Source organism: Hydractinia symbiolongicarpus, chromosome 5, assembly GCF_029227915.1.
Source record: "Hydractinia symbiolongicarpus strain clone_291-10 chromosome 5, HSymV2.1, whole genome shotgun sequence".
In the NCBI taxonomy this organism is placed as follows: domain Eukaryota; kingdom Metazoa; phylum Cnidaria; class Hydrozoa; order Anthoathecata; family Hydractiniidae; genus Hydractinia; species Hydractinia symbiolongicarpus.
The window spans coordinates 16,248,497-16,266,912 of record NC_079879.1 but is presented as its reverse complement, the minus strand read 5'-3'; the positions used below and the strand labels follow the sequence as shown (position 1 = coordinate 16,266,912).

At 34.7% G+C, this 18,416-nt stretch overlaps 4 protein-coding genes across 7 annotated transcripts in view; 3 read left to right on the top strand and 1 right to left on the bottom strand.

Moving 5' to 3' along the window:
• LOC130644984 (huntingtin-like) overlaps positions 1-1,112 on the top strand; it is a 64,155-nt gene extending 63,043 nt beyond the window's left edge. For 2 of the 3 annotated variants that reach the window (XM_057450807.1, XM_057450809.1), the window contains one exon: positions 408-1,112. In XM_057450807.1, the coding sequence (XP_057306790.1) occupies positions 408-521 (114 nt within the window). In that variant the 3' untranslated portion in view covers positions 522-1,112. Of the gene's footprint in view, positions 1-390 lie in introns of all 3 variants that reach the window. The other variant, XM_057450808.1, reaches the window with a different exon arrangement.
• Positions 1-8,505, bottom strand: part of LOC130644988 (uncharacterized) — an 86,635-nt gene extending 78,130 nt beyond the window's left edge. For both annotated transcript variants that reach the window (XM_057450815.1, XM_057450816.1), the window contains exons 1-2: positions 8,364-8,505; positions 7,164-8,044 (exon numbers count right to left, since the gene is read on the bottom strand). In XM_057450815.1, coding sequence (XP_057306798.1) covers positions 7,164-8,044; positions 8,364-8,505 — 1,023 coding nt within the window. The remainder of the gene's footprint in view (positions 1-7,163; positions 8,045-8,363) is intronic.
• Positions 8,506-13,983: 5,478 nt separating this feature from the next.
• On the top strand, positions 13,984-14,615 carry LOC130646286 (uncharacterized). Its single transcript, XM_057452461.1, has 2 exons — positions 13,984-14,120; positions 14,191-14,615. The coding sequence occupies exons 1-2, from the start codon at positions 14,075-14,077 to the stop codon at positions 14,613-14,615; spliced, it is 471 nt and encodes a 156-aa protein (XP_057308444.1). The 5' UTR covers positions 13,984-14,074.
• Positions 14,616-15,974: 1,359 nt separating this feature from the next.
• LOC130644982 (THAP domain-containing protein 11-like) lies at positions 15,975-18,416 on the top strand. The gene is made up of 3 exons (XM_057450803.1): positions 15,975-17,472; positions 17,587-17,733; positions 17,818-18,416. Exons 1-3 carry the CDS (start codon positions 17,271-17,273, stop codon positions 18,414-18,416), a joined length of 948 nt encoding a protein of 315 aa, XP_057306786.1. The 5' UTR covers positions 15,975-17,270.

Here is an 18,416-nt window from a genome sequence, read left to right as displayed (position 1 = left end):
TGTCTATGTGGGCAATAGCAAAACAAGTTATTGGTCATCTTCGGTACCTGTTACACTAATATTTTGCAAACAAATTAAAACAATTGAAAAGAATGTTTTCGTAATTAGTACAATACTGAGAGTTGATTTTCGATTACTTTTTTTTAAGTGGGAGGTAAGCTTTACGAACGAAAAGAGCTTTTTCAAAAATTTTAAAAAGGAATTTTTGTTGTCTACAACATAATTTTACCATCATTTATCATCTTGATCTCCCTTTACGTTAAGGAGTTTCATACTAAAAGCGAAGTGGACTGAGTTGGATATTTTTATGTACTCGTAGATTTTGTAATTTATGATACAATTAAGTAATATTTGTCACATCACAAAAGTCATTAATGGTTGTTTGCTTAGGTTAATTTTTTTCATAGAATTTGGAAGCCGTTCAAAAACAACAATTCATGCAAACATTTCGTGCGAGAGCAGACCATCCCTCGTCGCCGTATGAAAAGTTAATCGCTTGTTGTATGCAATCGAAAACATGAAAGATGCTTCTGTAGATGTCTACCATTTTGAGACGTGTTTTCCTAATCACTATGGCAATAAAAAACATGTTTTTAAAATTAACTATGACCTAACTGGCATAATTTATGCATAATTTATGCATAATCCATGCATAGTTGAACAAAAGGTCAATATCTTATATAGCAATTTTTATTCTTTAGTTTTACTGGTTTGTGAAAATGTTTGAGCTCTTTTTTTTACGTTGGTAAATGTATTATAAGACAGGTTGTTTTGAATGAATCTTCTTTTCTGTCCGAAATCTTGCTGTCCGAGATTAATTTGTATTAAAAAGAATAAACGCGTTCTTGTAGAGAACGATGGGCTTTGCCTTTGTGAAAGAAACTTTTGCGTTTTTTTTTGTTTTTTTTTTAATTTTCGTGAAGGTTTTTTTTTAAGTTTTAAAATCTACAAAAATTTGATTCCACAATAACTCCGAAATATTATTAAGGAAGCGTCGAAGTTTCGTGTACTTGTTGGTAAACTTTTTCGCATTAATTTGATTTTGTTAAAGATTTTCCTAATTTTTTGTATGAAACTATCCAAATCGACATAAAATAAGAACATATTGTTAATACTGTTGTCTTCTTTTTGGTAATGAAATGTTTTCCACGAAATAATATGGCTTGCTTATTTTGCATTCTCTTCCATGAACTCAAAAAATTCACAGACCCAATTTTGGTGTGAAATATTTATTGAGCTGGATTTTGATAATTCACGTTTTTAAATAATGACCGACCACCCTCGTCCTCAGGGTTTTTACCTTTTCAATATATAAAAGATGGCGGCAAAAATTCATGGGGACGAGGGTGAATAAATGACACAACAGCGCCCGGCCATAAAAAAGTGTTATTAGTAATTAATAAATCTCCAAAAAATTTATGTGTAGTGGACCATATATTTTAAATAAAAATATTTTGTGGTATTCCGTTTAAGGCATTCCTTAATATTTTTTAATACACACTTCTTATAAGAATACTAATGTGGTTTGCTTTGTGGACACTACCATAATTTTGAGGACTCTGGGAAGCCATGTTTATTGTTCTACGGCTTTAGCCGGTAGAACCTTAAAGGAGGCGCGAACTGCGCGGGCACATCTGCTGATTGAAAATTCATGATGCCAGAGTTAATTTCAAAGACCAGATACGCTGGTCTGGAATGTTCCGTAAAACATTAGTTTATAGGAGTTTGTTATAAAATACCTTTTTTTTTTTCATCCAACAATGTGAGTTATTTTATAGTTTAGTATTTTTACACATTAGCTAAACTGGTGGTTATATTCAGAAACAATATTAGATCTTTCTCTGTATTTTGATGCAATGCATCGATGATCACACTGTTTTATCAAAAATAATAAACAAAACAAAAGTTAAAGATCAAAATAGCAACCACATTACAAAAAAAATATTATTATTGGCCATGACAAATGTTTAAAAAAGTTCCAAGAAGTATTACCGAAGGTTATAAAATGCTGGAACTACGAGTGCATGTAAAATACTTTGAGTTATCTTCTGTTAAAGATCTTGTTTTTCATGTTTATTGGTAAGTACATCTTAAATTGCTTCTTCTTGAAAGTCATGAAAACATTGGAAAAATGTCCAATGTCCATATTCCTTACAATATTTCACTATCCATCCAACTTTTCTTTTGTGATGTGTATTGGCAAGGGAGATGTTTGATGTTATTAAAGCAGCGAGGTTTTTTTGATTTGCCAATGACGAACATTGGCAACTTTTCTCCAGTAGCACTTGCTGCGGCCATTCCAGTGAATCTCAACTTGCTCTTCTTCCCCCGAGAACACTTTTCTCCTTTGAGGTGGTATGTTTTCTCGGGAAGACATTGGTAAAACAAACCAAATTCGTCTGCGTTGAAAGTGTCCTCCAATTTGTAATTCGACAGAATGGTTGGGAGCGTGGTTTCGTTCCAGGAGCTTGTCATTTGATTTGTAACTGACTTACATTCACCACCGATAACTTTCAAGGAAATGCTGTGCCTGAAAAAGTAAATAAATAAAAATGTTTCGTGTAAAGCAGCCCTTAATATTAATCGAACATAACACAATCGAACATAAATTTTAAGATTGGTTCGATTCGATTCTTATCTGTTTACAAATTATATTGTTGAACACGTGGAGTGTAGTAGAATCTGTAATGAACAATATGGCTATAAATTTACTGAGACAAGAAATTGAATTAACTGAAAATATGCCACTCGTCGTTTTGTCTTCCACTGACATTACATCTTACATAAAAGGGTACCATGTTTACAAAAGTTTATGGACACCAGTCCAACAAGAAAAACTACAAGGAGAAATGGAACCTCACAACCCTGTCGACAAATACGCTGTAGCCGTTAAAAAAGATGGGAAACTAGTCGGACATTTGCCGTTAGGAGAAAATGGAAAGTTTGCTAAAACCATATTTTATTTTCTCCGTGCTGATCAATTTGGGAGATGTGATATAACTGTTACTGGAAAGGCAGTTAATCTTGGAGATGGTGATGGAATGCAGGTCCCCTTTGATCTAAGCTTATCCGGGCAAAAGTCAATGGTAGAGATTTTGAAAAAACAGAAGCTGTAATTTTAGTGTTTGATATGTAATCACGTTGTTTTTATACACGAAATGAAAATTATAACTATGTTATTTACCTTTTTTTCCATTTGTCCAGCCAACCATCGGAAGCCTTGAAACTTGAACAATCAAAGTTTTTAGCAAAACTGAGTGCCTTTTCTTTTATCAAATTGCCATCGATCGGAATGTTTTGGCTTCTTTGAACAGTAAACCATTTGAAAACAGCCTTGTCTATCTGCTCATAATCACAGCCTCGAACCTTTTTCGAACCAGACGCGGTTTTTTGTTCTTCCAAGCTTTGTAGGATCTTATGTTTTTTTTTCATCCAAGTTGAAATTGTATTTTTGGGGATCCCGTATTTTTCTGCTGCCTCCTTGTTTGACATTCCTTTCTCGATTTCCCGAATTATTTGACATTTTTGAATTAAAGAAACGTTATTGAGTTTTCTTTTTAAAGCTGACATCTTCACCTCAAGAAGGTTTCTGGTTCAAAACACTGTAAACAATGTTTTGTGAGTGACTTTAGAATTCGAACGTCAAACATTTTCGTTCGAAAATGGAACATTTTAATTCGATTTTTAGTGTAAATAGGTTCTTAAATCCGGAAAAGTTCGAGATAGAGAGAGAAAAAGTCAGACGGGACCGAGATTTTGGTTCGAGATAGAGAGAGGTATTCGAGATAGAGAGGTTCGAGATAAAGAGAGGAAAATAGCTTAGAGCCTACAGAAATGTCCAAGGGACCGAGACTTTGGTTCGAGATAGAGAGATGTTCGAGATAGAGGGTAGTCGAGATAGAGAGAGACAAACTGTACTCCTTTAAATTTTCATTTCCAGTTATGTTTTAACGAGGCGGATTTTCAACCTCGTTCCCAGGGCAATTTTTCGCTTTTTTGATATCCGAGATGACCCGAAGAAATGACCCTGGGCAGGCTGGTTAAAATCAGCACGATTCGTGCTGATTTTTAATTTATTCAAAATTTGGTCATTTTGTTAAGAATTGCATGCGGACCGCCAAGAACACTGTATTGCAATAATTTATGGTTTTATTTTTAATCAGAAACAAGTTAGCTAAAGTGTTTGGAGTGGTTGCTTCGAGCAAATATGATTGCAGTGTTGCCTTCGCTTTTTTGGCTACATACAAATTTTAAATATATATTTATTTTAAAGTTTTCAGCCATCTATAGCTAGCTAGCTAGCAAAGGCCTAAGACGTACTTTTGTAGCTGGCTACAAAGGTTGTGCAAACCAAGGTAGCTAGCTATACACTTTTTTAATTATGATTTTTAGCTATCTTTATTTCATATTATAGTTAAAAGTGAAAGTACTTTTACCTAGCTATAGCTAGCTTCCAAGCAACAGAATTCTCAGAGGGTTTTGTGATTAGAATTACTGAAGATGCCTATTATTATTTTATTATTGAAATTATTTACCCAGGATAGCCTCTTCAGTTCCTGTTGGTACTGCTATCAACAAGGATCCTGCAAAGGGGGTCCTAGCGCATTTAAAGCCATTTGAGCTACGAAAGTCGTGCAAGCACAGCAATCACTCAACTAGACAACCGCCTAAGATATCAATCCTATTCTCATGCTGGACGCTAAGCAAAAAGGATAGATTCACACTTTTATAGTCTCTGACATGACTCGGCTGGGGTTTGAACACAAGACCTTCCGCACTGAAAGCGAACGCTCTTCCACAAGGCTAGCTAGTTAAGTTTTTAGTATTTTTTGGACGCATCCAGTCTTTGTAATTCCATTTTTGTCTTGCGGGCGACTTATTGCTGACGTGAACCTCTATAAACCTAAGTTGAGGCTTTATCACGCCGGCATTATAGTGGTGTGGTGTAGCTATATATTATACTAGTATTAAGTCATCAACATAACCATGTGTAAGTCAGATACAGATCAGATATATACGTTTTGACGTATATAATAACTGGCTCCTTTTGTCTGTTATTGTCGTAACGTGCATATACAGCTAAATAAAATTATATTGTCTAAAAAATTTTACAATTGTTAGGTCAAAATTTATAATTGTCTTTAAAAAAAATCTCATCGCCCTGCTTCAAATGCCTAAATTCGAAAAGTATAGCTATTACAGAATCATTTTTTATGCTAATCCCATCAGACCAGCTTAAAAGCATCTCCTAACAAGTTTTAACTCAATATCTTTCTTTTTCATCCTTCTTCTTTATCATATTACAGTTTCGGTTTTTACGAAAGGGGTCCCTTGTGTTCTTTATCATATTACAGTTTCGGTTTTTACGAAGCGGGTCCCTGAAAACTCATTTACAACTAAATGGCCACTATGTCAAACCAATGACTTTTTTCAATAAATTTATGTTTGTTGCTTTACTAAGAGATTAAAAGTCATAAAACATAGGATGTTGCATTTCATGCAGTCAGAGAAAATTGTTATTTAATCTGTAACCGATTTAATTAAGCGTATAACTATTTAGTTAATTAAATGGTATGAACTTCTTAATCCAGTTTTTTAATCTTTTTTAACCAAATCAACAGCATATGATTTTTTTTTTGTTTGTGTGTTCTGCCTCGAAAGAATATTAGCTAGAGTGTAAAAAAAGATCTGTTCGGGAGAAATAGGATTAGTTATGTATACCTGTATATACCTTGTGTTGTATTTTAGCTAGCTAGATTAGTGGTTATAGCTCTCGTACTCTGTGCGGGAGACCGGGGTTCGATTCCTCTTGACGGCGATTCAACATGGGCGAGTGAATGTTACCATAGCCCCGGGTTAACCCAAGCCATGTGAGGGAAATTGGGAAGATGGCACACTGTGTGGGCCGTTGGATGTTGCCGGGAGTTGTCTAGTAGAGCGCGGGCTCTAATTGGGTCTGCGTAGCTCAAAATGAGCATTAAATACTCTAGGACTCTCCATCTACGCCATGGCCCCTCCTGGAAATAATGAGCAGGGTATATCCCTCGATATTTGTGAGGCTAGCCATGTAAAATATGCACATCTATCTATCTATCTATCTGCTAAACATGTCTTCAAGGAAACCTTCATTGTGTTTTTTACTACACCCTGTGCACAAAAGCTAGCTTAGGTAAAGCTAGCCGTACCTAACAGCCGTACCTAAGCCGTACCTTAGCCGTACGTAACTACACTTTTCTTTTTAAGGTGAGGTAATGTATTTTAATGGAAAAAACTGAGCTAATCGTAGTGGTAAATTTGTTGTGTCACTGAATTTCTGTTTCTCAATCGCCAATGAACCTGCAAAATACGAAAAATGTTAACGAAACATCTTGCTCTTATAGAAACCAAACAAGGGAGAGCGCAGGAAGGTGATTCCCAAATCGACAAATTAAGTACGGCTGGCAATAAAAAGGTGGTTAGTACGAGCGGTGAACTTCAATGCGACTTATCAGGTAAAGTAAAATAAAGGGGATAGGTAAGGAAAAGAGAGGAAAAATATGAAAATTATAAGACAACATATATTTTACGGTTGGGTCCTATCATATAAGAAACAACTTTAAAGGCTAAAATATGTACAATAAAAACGAAATTAAGTTAAGTACGGCTAGCTAAAATAAGGTACGGCTGGACCATATTAAGGTACGGCTAGGTCCTATCGTATAAGAAACATCTTCAAATGCTAAAATTGTTCCATAAAAACGAAATTAGGTTAGGTACGACTAGCTAAAATAAGGTACGGCTGGAAAATATTAAGGTACGGCTGGGTCCTATCGTATAAGAAACATCTTCAAATGCTACAAATGTTCCATAAAAACGAAATTAGGTTAGGTACGGCTAGCTAAAATAAGGTACGGCTGGACCATATTAAGGTACGGCTGGGTCCTATCGTATAAGAAACATCTTCAAATGCTACAAATGTTCCATAAAAAGAAATTAGGTTAGGTACGGCTACCATTGATCAAAATTAAAGTACGGCTGCACATCTATTTAAAGTAAAATAAATTGTATAGCTGAAAATATAAAAAATATTACCTAAGAAACAAAATGTTTTAACAAATACGAACACGATAACATATAATTATATTTTAATAAATATCACTATCAGTGTCAGATTGATTGCTTACATTCTCTAAAGTTTCCATTTCTAGGACCAAATCTGTAACAGATCTATCCGATCTTGATGCAATATATCGAAACGCTAACAACTGTAAAAGAAAGATGTCGATAAAATCAAAGGTCGTAAAGAGCGATTTAGAGGTAGCTGGGATAGATACAGGCCAGTTCTGTTTAAAGTCAGTCAGTGTGACTCTTAACCCAATTGCCAAACAATTCACAAAAATACTGGGTAAGAACTTGGCCAGGTCTTCCTTCCTTGACGCTGCTAATGACATTCTCTCCATATTACTTCGATATTGTCGACTTCTAATGATAGTGGCGATGCTTTTATCGAAGGTTTCATCATTGACTGTTGCACAACAGTAAGAACGTATAAAGGACGCTTCAGAACAAATAAATTTCAAAACATGCTTACATATATTTTCAGAAAGTTGATATGAAATATCATTTTGAAAAAGACGTTGCATGTCTTTAACTACTTTGTTTGTTGCAATCTCCTTTACAAAAAGTGTTTCGTCTGATGCAACAAGGCACGAAAAATGCGAGCTGGGATGGCTGTCCAGCGTGATCAGCATTAAATATGAGAAACGGGACTCTAAAAAGTCTTTAATCTGTCGTAAACAACCATCCGTATTCTCCAAATCGATTGCAATCAAACATTGAGCTACCAAAAGCAATTGCCGAAACTTATATGGATAAGTCAGGATGTTTCTCTTGTTCAGAAGACCGAATAGTACTTCGCAACAAATAGCATGTGTTTGATGAGATTGAGATGTTTCATTTCCCGATTTTTTCAATTTAACAATAGAAAATGTATCTTTTGGATAGATCCCTGTCCTTTGTAAATAAAGAACATTTGCAAAATGAATAAGTTTTACAAATGTCACACCTGAAATAGAAAATAAGAAGAAATTATATTTATGCTTTTCAAAAAACATCTCCTATTGCTTTGAATCATTTTACTAGAACGAACGTGTACGCATGTGAAGCCGTAAAACAACATAATGCATTTCTAGGTTAAAATTTAGAACAAGTTAAGAACAGTATCTTAGTAGGTAAGAACATTTGTCACAAAAATCAAAGAACCTGTGTTACCTGTTTCCTGACTTTAAAGAACGCTTCAAGAACACTTTTAGCCTTATAACCTCATTACATTTAAAAAGTTTAAAAACGCTACAAAATAGCAGTGAAGTGACAATAAAACTAACTTGAATTCAAAAACGTTTCATTGCCAATATTGTAAATTTTGACTTCGTTGATATCAATTAAAAGAATACCATATGGAAGTACAAGGAACACCAAGTCAGTCCTTAAGCTTTTCTTATCTTTTATTGCTGTCTTCGCCAACATCGATTCTAAGCTTTACCGCATCACTTTCAAAGTAGCATTTTTTTATTTTCCTGTGCAGAAAACAATGTGGAGCCAACCTAATAGAGCATATTGCATACAATTTTTTTCTTAACCTCGCCCGCACTTTACTTTACAGTAAACTCTACTTCTTCTACGTACTTATTGTTTTTCGTTTATATTAATTTTTTTTTTAGCATTTGAAGTTGTTTCTTATATAATAAAATCCAGCCTTACCTTAATATGGTCCAGCCGTACCTTATTTTAGCTAGCCGTACCTAACTTAATTTCGTTTTTATTGAACGTTTTTAGCATTTGAAGTTGTTTCTTATATGATAGGTCCCAGCCGTACCTTAATATTGTCCAGCCGTACCTTATTTTGGTTAGCCGTACCTAACATAATTTCGTTTTTATTGAACGTTTTTAGCATTTGAAGTTGTTTCTTATATGATAGGTCCCAGCCGTGCCTTAATATTGTCCAGCCGTACCTTATTTTGGTTAGCCGTACCTAACATAATTTCGTTTTTATTGAACGTTTTTAGCATTTGAAATTGTTTCTTATATGATAAGACCCAGCCGTACCTTAATATTATCTAGCCGTACCTTATTTTGGCAACCGTATTTAAATTTAGCCAGCTGTAGTCACTTTTAGCGCTAGCTCTAATATTGTCCGCAGTGTAATAATGTTCAATCTTACTTTACTAATGTTTTTCATACATTCAATTTTAAAAATTTCTTTTGTATTTGTATTAAAATCATTTTATAAAAATTATAATACATGTAAGATATATTATTATCGGTATTTCTTCATTGAGGATTCCCTGGGGGTTACTGGGGCTCGACGATGGAGTGCTCCATTTTGCATCATTTTTATCGGCATAGATATTCACCTAAAAGACGAAATAAAAAGTTAGACAATTTAACTTTGATATACATTAACTACTAATTTTAAGCTTAGAAGCAAGTGGTCTTACACAAAGCTGCTAATTACGAATTTTCTTAAGTACGGCTAAGGTACGGCTAAGGTGCGGCTGTTAGGTACGGCTAGCTTTACTTAACCCAAAAGCTAGCATAGCTAGCTAGCTTTCTAGTCTAGTAGAACTGCACTGCAAAAAAACAAAAGCTTACTTTAACAGCCTCTGAGTACAATTAAAAGCTATTTAATTTTGTTTGCACGTTAAGCTATACTAACAATGCCAAATATTTTATTTTTCACAAAAATAAATTCAGTCCAGCAGAACATTAAACATTCCAGCGTCCCTTTCGCACATAAACCTAACCGCCATTATTGTTTTTCTGTTAGCATTCAAATTTTTAATCATAATTTAATTTATCTTCATAATTAACGGAAACTTGAGAAACTAATCAGATCTCAGAACTGACCAGTGTGGCCCAGGGTCATTTCTTCTCGCCGTCCGAGATTGTCAGAAAGAGAAAAATGGGCCTGGGGACGAGGTTGGTGGATTTTGTTAAACTAACCAAGCTCTAGGGGTTAAGGTACGAGTAGTTTCTTTCGAGGGACCAAGTTCAAGGACGCCATATATGTTATACACTGGCTTCTTTACTAAGCTGCGAGTCAAATCTTTTTGAAGAAAGAGGAATATTTGGTTGGGTTAGTATAATTATTTAACTGCCTAAATTTCAGTTATATCAACGTTTAAGATATTCTCTACATTGTGTCTATGTTTTCACATATTAAGATGAAAATATTATCACGTTTTCTAGCCATGTGTAAATCTGAAACAAACCAATTTCAAGATTTTAGCTAGTTAACGTAGATTTCAATTTCAAAGTTTGGTACATTATTATTTATTTTTTGTTGGGGTTGTGGCTCTCTTCTAACTAGCTCTTTAGCTACTTCTGGCACGAGGGTGCCGACTCGCCGGAAACACCGCAAAAACCACGGGGGCTGTTGGTGACTTCCGGCGTTTTAAAAAAAACTCAAAGTTTCGCCCGGAGAAACCCGAATCAACCCGAAACAACATTTTTTTAAAACATTCATTACCATGATGTATAATTTATTCTTTCAATGTCGAGCAGTGGTAGTGGATGTTAGATGTAAATCTCTGGTTATGACGGAGGATTAGTAAACGAAATAAGAACGCGTATATTTATATTAACATAAATGTCTGTCTTCTGTGTATTAACGAAGTCCGTAGATACTTTACAGTATAGCTACCGCGCCATTATAGCGCATTTGCATATCGGTATATAACGGCATGGTTGAGGTACCCAATACCAAACATAAACATAACGGTAGACTAATAGTCACTCTTCAACAGTGGAAGTTCTGAAAAAACTGTTTTTTATATCATTTATTCGATAAATATAGCTGTAATAAAATCCCACAAATAATAAACTGAGATTAAAACGACAAAATAGCACCTTCCTTCTTCGCGACAAAATTTAAATGAGAACAATGAGCCTCGCGCGCATAGTATTTCGGGCGATTTCGAACGGGTCCAGGCTTTTCCGGGTGGTTACAGACGAAAACCTTGAAAAAACCCGAAAAAACGCCCGCGGCCGCCCTAACATGTACGGCGTTTTCGGCGAGTTGGCACCTTCGTCTTCTGGCTTGAAGAGTAAAAGTAGCCAAATGCAGTTTGGCTAGCTACAACAAAATTCTTAAGCAATGTTTCTTATGCTAAATGCAGTTAGTAGGTAGCAACACCTTTTATTAGTGTAATGAAAACTTACTCCGCAAAATAGAATTGCTGAGTAATTTTTTTAGCTGGACAGGGTAACGACAGGCTGTTTTTCCCGTGTTCTTATTTAAATCGAAAAGGGTACTACGTCTAAACGCATTGACGGCACAGTTTACCTGTACTAAGCGCTAAGTCCAATGTTAATGATGGCTGTTTCCTGAGTTTCTGTTTAGCCGAAGTTACCATAACGTTTTTTTCAAAAAAGGGTATATTATGTCTATATGGATATGTGTCATTGCTTGCCTGTATTAATCCCTCAGCCCGGAGTAATATTTATTTTTAAACTTTTAGCGGGGACGTTCTCTGAAAAATAAAAGGTAGGCCAACTGTTTTTGCTATAACAGAGTAGCAACGAGTTGTAAACTGAGTTTTTATTTCAGCTAAAGTTGTGAATTTTTTTTTAAAAAAAATATAGAACACAGGGTTAAGCCGAAACGCTGGGTTAAGCCACGAGTAACACAGTTACTTGTGGCTTAACCCAGCGTTTCGACTCCGGGTTCCCCGGCTAGTTTTAATATTAATACCACAGAATCGCATTTTGGATTTAGTCTCTATTGTTAATTCTAAACCGATGAAGGTAGTCTTTTAACCTTTTTGTATCTTTCGCCTACTTCTATTTCTTTTTTGTTTTTAAACTTGTAAGATCCAACTTTATGGTCAAATCTTAAATATGTTAAACTGGATAAAGATTTTAGTCATGTCACAGGTATAATAAAACATTTCTAAAATATCGCTACACCAAAAACAATAATATTCAATAAATTGATATGCTAAAACGTCTTCGTTTCTTTGTTATGCATGTTAAGTGTAGTGCAGTATTGTTAAAGTATCGATTTATTTTCACAAATCACTTTTTGCATATTTGTAATACATGAAACATTTTGCAAGTTCAAGATAATACCACGGGATAAGATCCCTATTTATTTCAAATAACTGAATAACATGGTAGAAGTTCTGTACAAAACAGGCTACTGGCGACCTACGTATAGGGAACAAAATTACACACGAACAAGAATCCGAAATCTTTTAGCCTGCAAGGGCTTTTCATTTTTAAATATGTTTGTTACACATTTACTTTGTATCGTTTTTAAGAGAATTTGTCTCTTTTATTGCTATAAAAAATGTGTTATTTCGTTTGAATAATAATTGTCCTATTCTTCTTAGATTTATCATTTGTAGGATTGCGAAAAACTGTGTTTTAAAAAGAAATGCATACATATATCTTTCAGAAAAAAGTACACTTTTTTTTATTAAAATACTTTTATAGCAGCAAAAGGCTGGGAATGGCTAAAAAATATAAGAACAATTCCAGGCTGAACACGTAATAAAAATTATTTTCCTGATTCTTATAAAAAAAGTACAAGTCATTTTATTGGGGGGGGGGGGGGCAAACTTCCAGGGGGCATTTTACTGGGGGGGGCTCTCCGGGTATGGTTGATCCTATGTAGCAAAATTCAAGAAAAAATCATTCATATCCAAGCTAATAAAACGTTCAACGAAAAAAAAACACAAACATAAAAATATGAAACAATAAAAAAAAACATAAAAAGTAAAAAATCATTCATATTCAACCATTATTCATTCATATTTAAGAATAAAAACATTCAATGAAAAAAAAAACACAAATAAAAATAAAATTAAAAGGAGGAAAAACATAAAAAATAGAAAAAACATACATATCCAAGCAAAATTTTTGTGTGTTGTTACTTATTCAAATTTCATTTACGAAAAAAATAAGAAAATAAAAAACACAAATCAACATGTGACTAAAAAGTGCTGGAGCATGAGGCTAGAAGTCTGATGATGGGTCTGGTCTGCCGAATATTCATAAAACTGAAAAATGGCGTGCTAACAAGATACAGTAAGAATGGATGGATGCGTTGAGCCTGATGAACTGGAAGAATACTTCCACGAACTCTCCACTCTTGTAAGTGATATACAAAGCCGTTCTGGTCATAGTGAAGAGATTGAACTTATCCAGGATAGAATATATCTCGCCATCATAGAAAGTTTAAATTTGCTGATCCTATCGTTTAATGAGTCTAGATTCGCACTTGAAGAAGTTGAGATCAATTCTTGACGTTTTTACAGCTCGTCACAAGGGAAAATAGAGGTGCCAATAATCCTGACCTAGCTGTGTATCAATTATATAAGCACGTCGAAAAAAGTGGAAATGTTGGCCGTCCAAAAGTCAAGATTGAAAAGGAATTGTTACTCTATTTTCGAGAGCTAGGATATACGTGGAAAGAACTTTCAACAATGTTGCTAGTATCAAGGTGGACAATAATAAGAAGGGTTAAGGAATTTGGAGTATCAGAAAGCACCGGCTTCTCTCAAGTATCTGATGAAGAGCTTGATGCACTTATTGTCAGCTTACGTAATATACATGGCGAATATATAGGACGGTCATTTATGTTAGGCCACCTTAATGCCACAGGAATACGTGTACAACAAAAGCGTGTTAGGAAATCTCTTTTGCGAATTGATCCAAACAACTCACGTTTAAAATGGGTGTGTCTCATTAAAAGACGACGCTACAGTGTCCCTGGACCAAACTCCCTATGGCATGCCGATGGTCATCACAGTTTGATAGCATGGGGCTTTGTGATTCATGGTGCTATTGATGGGTTTTCTCGCCTTATTGTATATCTAAAGTGCGCAACTAATAACAGAAAAGAAACTGTTTTTGAATTATTCACAGACGCTGCGAACTCCTACGGTCTTCCATGAAGATTGAGAACAGACAAGGGTGGTGAAAATACACTGTTGTGGAAGGAAATGGAATCACGTAGAGAAATCGAGGTAGTTTTATTGCTGGCACGTCAACAGGTAATCAACGTATAGAACGACTATGGCGGGATGTGTGGATGTATGTATGTCACAGATTCTATTACACATTTCAAGCGCTTGAAGGTAAATTTTGTTTCTATAGGATAAATGTCATATATTGACAGTGCTAACACTGTGAGTTTATTTTTTGTAGGATTGCTTAACGTATATGATGAGAGACATACGTTTATTTTACATTTGGTATTCATCCCTCGGATCAATCAAGCGGTTACAAGTTTCACTGTTGGATGGAATAAACATCCTTTACGAACTGAACGTGACCAAAGCCCAGAAAACATATGGAATAATGGAATTATTGATCAACGAAATAGAAATCAAATTCAAGTAGCTGAATTTCACGACAACATAGGCGATGATGACATGCAATGGTTTGGTTTCGACGCACACGCTCCTTCTCCAACAGATAATGGTTCACAACAGGTGAAAGTTTTTGATCAGCCAAGCTCGTTTTCAAAAGAAACAAGAAACCTTGACGGTTTGAAACACTCGTCGTTTCTGTATATGTGTATGTTTATGAGTATTCTATTAATGAATGGACATATAGCTTTACGGCCGTAGTTGAGCGGGCGCGGGTTTAACAATAACTCTCACACTACGTTTCCCCGAGGCGACTATCCATAGATCACCGCTGTCTCCGCGCTACACTTTCCTAAGGCTGAGAACGTTTCAATACGTTGTTTTCACGACACATCGTGATCGAGATTTTCGAAAGAAAAATGATTTGAGAAATTTCAAAACAAAATGCGCATACCCGAAACTTTCTCACACCAATGTGTCATGGATTAGGCAATAGAAATAATTAAGCGAGTAACTTATTGCATCAACCAATCACAAGACTTGAAAACTTATCCGCGTAGAGAGATTTACCCATGGTTTCACAAATCGATTATAAATTTCATGATCAGTACGCAAATAATTTTGAGTCATAAATATTGTTTCGAATAATGCATTAATACATAAAAAATTAATACAAACATTGTTCCGCTGACGTTTTCACGAAGTAGCAACCTGCTGCTCCACAAGATTGTTCTATAACATTCTGCATGTCAATCGTATATGTCCCAGCATAGAACGTAATGCGTTTTCTTTCCATTATAAGATTAGGCAAGTCTGCGTGTGAATCGTATATGTCCCAGCATGGAACGTAATGCGTTCTCTTTCATTATAAGATTAGGCATGTCGCCATGTGCATCGTATATACCCCAGCATAAAACGTAATGTGATTTCTAGTGACTGTTGTAGCAAATGACAAGCATTAGAGAAAAGCTATGAATGAGAACAAACAATTTTCAAAACAAGAAAAAGTATCGTTTCAGCAGTTTATAGGTTTAAATAACAACAAAATACTTTTGAGGTTCATTATTGCAAAACAATGAAAAAAAATGAAGCTTATCTTAGTGTAAACATGAACTAAATATTTTCTAGCCAAGATAGGGTCATTCGTCGGAAACTTTATTACGAAATAATTGATATGGCTTACCGAAATATGACAACTTGGGCATCAAATAGTTGTGAGGTCATTGGTGTGATATACTTGCGCTGATGATTGCAATTACTTTCAATCGAATGAGGTTGAACAGTTTTAGGTGTGATACAGCACACCAACATTCTTTGAAAAACCTAATCCAAAATAACAGAACATGAGAAGAAGTTCATAATGTAGACAACCATATTGTTGATAGTAGAACAATGTGATTTTGGTGGTTGATTAACTTCATTCACTTACTGCAATGTCACATAAATACAAAAGGTATATATACAACCAAACTACTAAAAATATTTGAACAAATGTATTTTTTTAATAAAAAAAATATGTATATAAATATCTAAATAAATATCTATATAATATATATATATATAGACTGAAGAAGATTTGAAAATAATCGAAAATTTTATACCACACCATGTGTTTTGAATGTTTTTATATTCATACACACATAGACGAAACTGGTTTTCCTTGTGTATACACTGAAGAAGATTTGAAAAGAATCGAAAATTTTATACCACACCATGTGTTTTTAATGTTATATTTAATATAATAAACATTAATATATATTTAAAATATGCTAACAGGATGATATCATCATCGTAACTCTATAAAAGTGGCTGCAAAGTTGATTGATCAAAATATGGCATGTCAGTTTGTCAGCGTGGTGTCGTTGAAAGGCTAAATTTGATGGCATTATGATCAGAGAAATGTATACACTTGACATAGCAATTAATGCAGTACATCGACAAAACGCTACTCTTCACATAAACATGATCAAGGATAGCACCAGCTAGATGAGTAGGTCCTGGTACAATTTGTGTATAATCATTCTTGATATCTGCTAATTCTGGCTGGTCAACTTTGGCATTTATATTGAAATCTCCAAGTATAACATGCATGTCAGAACTTGCAATTTTCTTTGACAGCATGTCGTAAAATGTCTGCAGATGACTGTTAACTTTTCTGTAAATAACCATGAAATTAAGAACATCAGATGAAAAGGACGGTTTGCGAAGTTAAACAGAACTGACCCCAGGATTATCATGAATATTATGAACCAATATATGCTTTCGAAAACACAATGAACTGTTTCTGAATTCATTTGTCCATGAGCTAAGAAGTAATGTTCATCACCCAAAAGAGCTGACGTACTACTCAGGAGACTTACAGCAATTTGAAAACGATCAATATTGATAGATGTTAGTAACTCATAACATGCCATGGGTCTGTTGAAATTTGACTGCTTAAAATTAGCATTGTCATGTTCTAAGATGTTATCTAAATCAAATGATATTCAAACAGAAATTCTTTTGAGTTGGGACAACATATAGCTAGAAGAGCATTGCACATACACTGAATACCAGCAGTTTCACCAAACTTTTTGTCGCCTTGATTAAATGACCCATTAACTGATTTAATATGGTAAGCCGAACCTGGATTAGATTCAATATCCCCGCACAAAAATAATAGAAGTTTGTGCAAGAAAGAAGATATCGTAAAAATATGGCAGAAAAACATTATTAGCTAGTTACATGAAATAAAATAATACACTAAGCCAATGGAATGATGAATAATATTCAGCACGACGTACCTTGGTACCTAAAGCAGCTTCCCCAGGTATTCTTGCGGTCGGCATGACGTCACACCCGTGTGATTTTAAAGCTACCATTATGGGTTAGGGAAAACAAACAACGCGGAACAGAGCAGATTAGGGAAAGACAAGTATGCCTCGAAGCTGTTGTGTTTATTCCTGTACAAACAACTGTCAGAATCACCCTGAATTGAAATTCTATATTATTCCACATGATAAACTTAGAAGAAAATCATGGCTGAGGGCAATAAATAGGAGCGATATCATAGATAAGAATAAGACGTGGTCACCCAAGTCCAGATATCATTATGTTTGTTCACAACATTTTATATCAGGTAGCTACATATTAACAAGATAACTGTTTTACATCTGTCTTAACCCTTTATAAAATTTCTTGTTATTTATTTCAGTTTTCGTGGCAAAGTAAATAGTTCTAAGTATTTTTTTAGGGCAAAAAAGCAACAATGCAAACGACCCTGACTACATTCCATCGATTTTCCCTCACAAGCAGAGACCAGCTAGCTTATTTACTCCTAAACGAAAGTTATCAGGATTTGATCAACATCAAAGGAGGCAAAGAAAATTGGCCTTGGAAGGTAATTTTTTATTACCGTTTTTACTATTGTAGAAAATAAAGTTTGAAACAACTGTTTTTTATGTTTATTCTTTTTTTCTTTCAGTGTCTACAGAAACAACGAAATTAAAATTAACAACACCTGAAAATGATACAAATTCTCCAGATGTTCAGGTGCCTACCCCAGCAAGCTCACCACCATTATCATTGATGTCTCCAATTAACTTGACTGAAAGGGAAAGTATTTACAAGGAAATGGACAACTTAAGGATGGAGAGAAATAGTCTTCAGATCAAATTGAATGCCTCTCTTTCATCAAATCAAAATCCATTTAGCATGCAACATCTCATGCAACACACCGAAAAAAGTGTTATGTTGACTGGTTTAACTTATCCAGCTTTACTCGTTCTGATCAAATATGTGACCCGTATTTGCACAAGTGACAAACTTAAACCTACGAAATTGTCGTTAGAAGATCAAATTTTGTTGACATTATTTAAGTTGAAACATAATATGAGTTTTGACCTTCTTTCTCATGTGTCTGGTATTAGCAAAACAACTGCTATAGAGTACTTTTGGAAATGGTTGGACGTTATGTATATCTGGCTGAAGTTTTTTGTTAAAATGGGTGACAGAGATAACATATTTAAAATGATTCCTCCGGTTTTTTTAAAAAAAAATTCCTCGATTGACATCAATAATTGA

Excerpts from the sequence above, each read along its gene's own strand:
- LOC130644982 (XM_057450803.1), top strand. The coding sequence starts at position 17,271 with ATGCCTCGAAGCTGTTGTGTTTATTCCTGTACAAACAACTGTCAGAAT. Across the intron at positions 17,473-17,586 it reads TTCACAACATTTTATATCAG|GGCAAAAAAGCAACAATGCA; the intron begins GTAGCTACATAT and ends GTATTTTTTTAG. Across the intron at positions 17,734-17,817 it reads AAGAAAATTGGCCTTGGAAG|TGTCTACAGAAACAACGAAA; the intron begins GTAATTTTTTAT and ends TTTTTCTTTCAG.
- LOC130646286 (XM_057452461.1), top strand. The coding sequence starts at position 14,075 with ATGTATGTATGTCACAGATTCTATTACACATTTCAAGCGCTTGAAG. Across the intron at positions 14,121-14,190 it reads CACATTTCAAGCGCTTGAAG|GATTGCTTAACGTATATGAT; the intron begins GTAAATTTTGTT and ends TATTTTTTGTAG.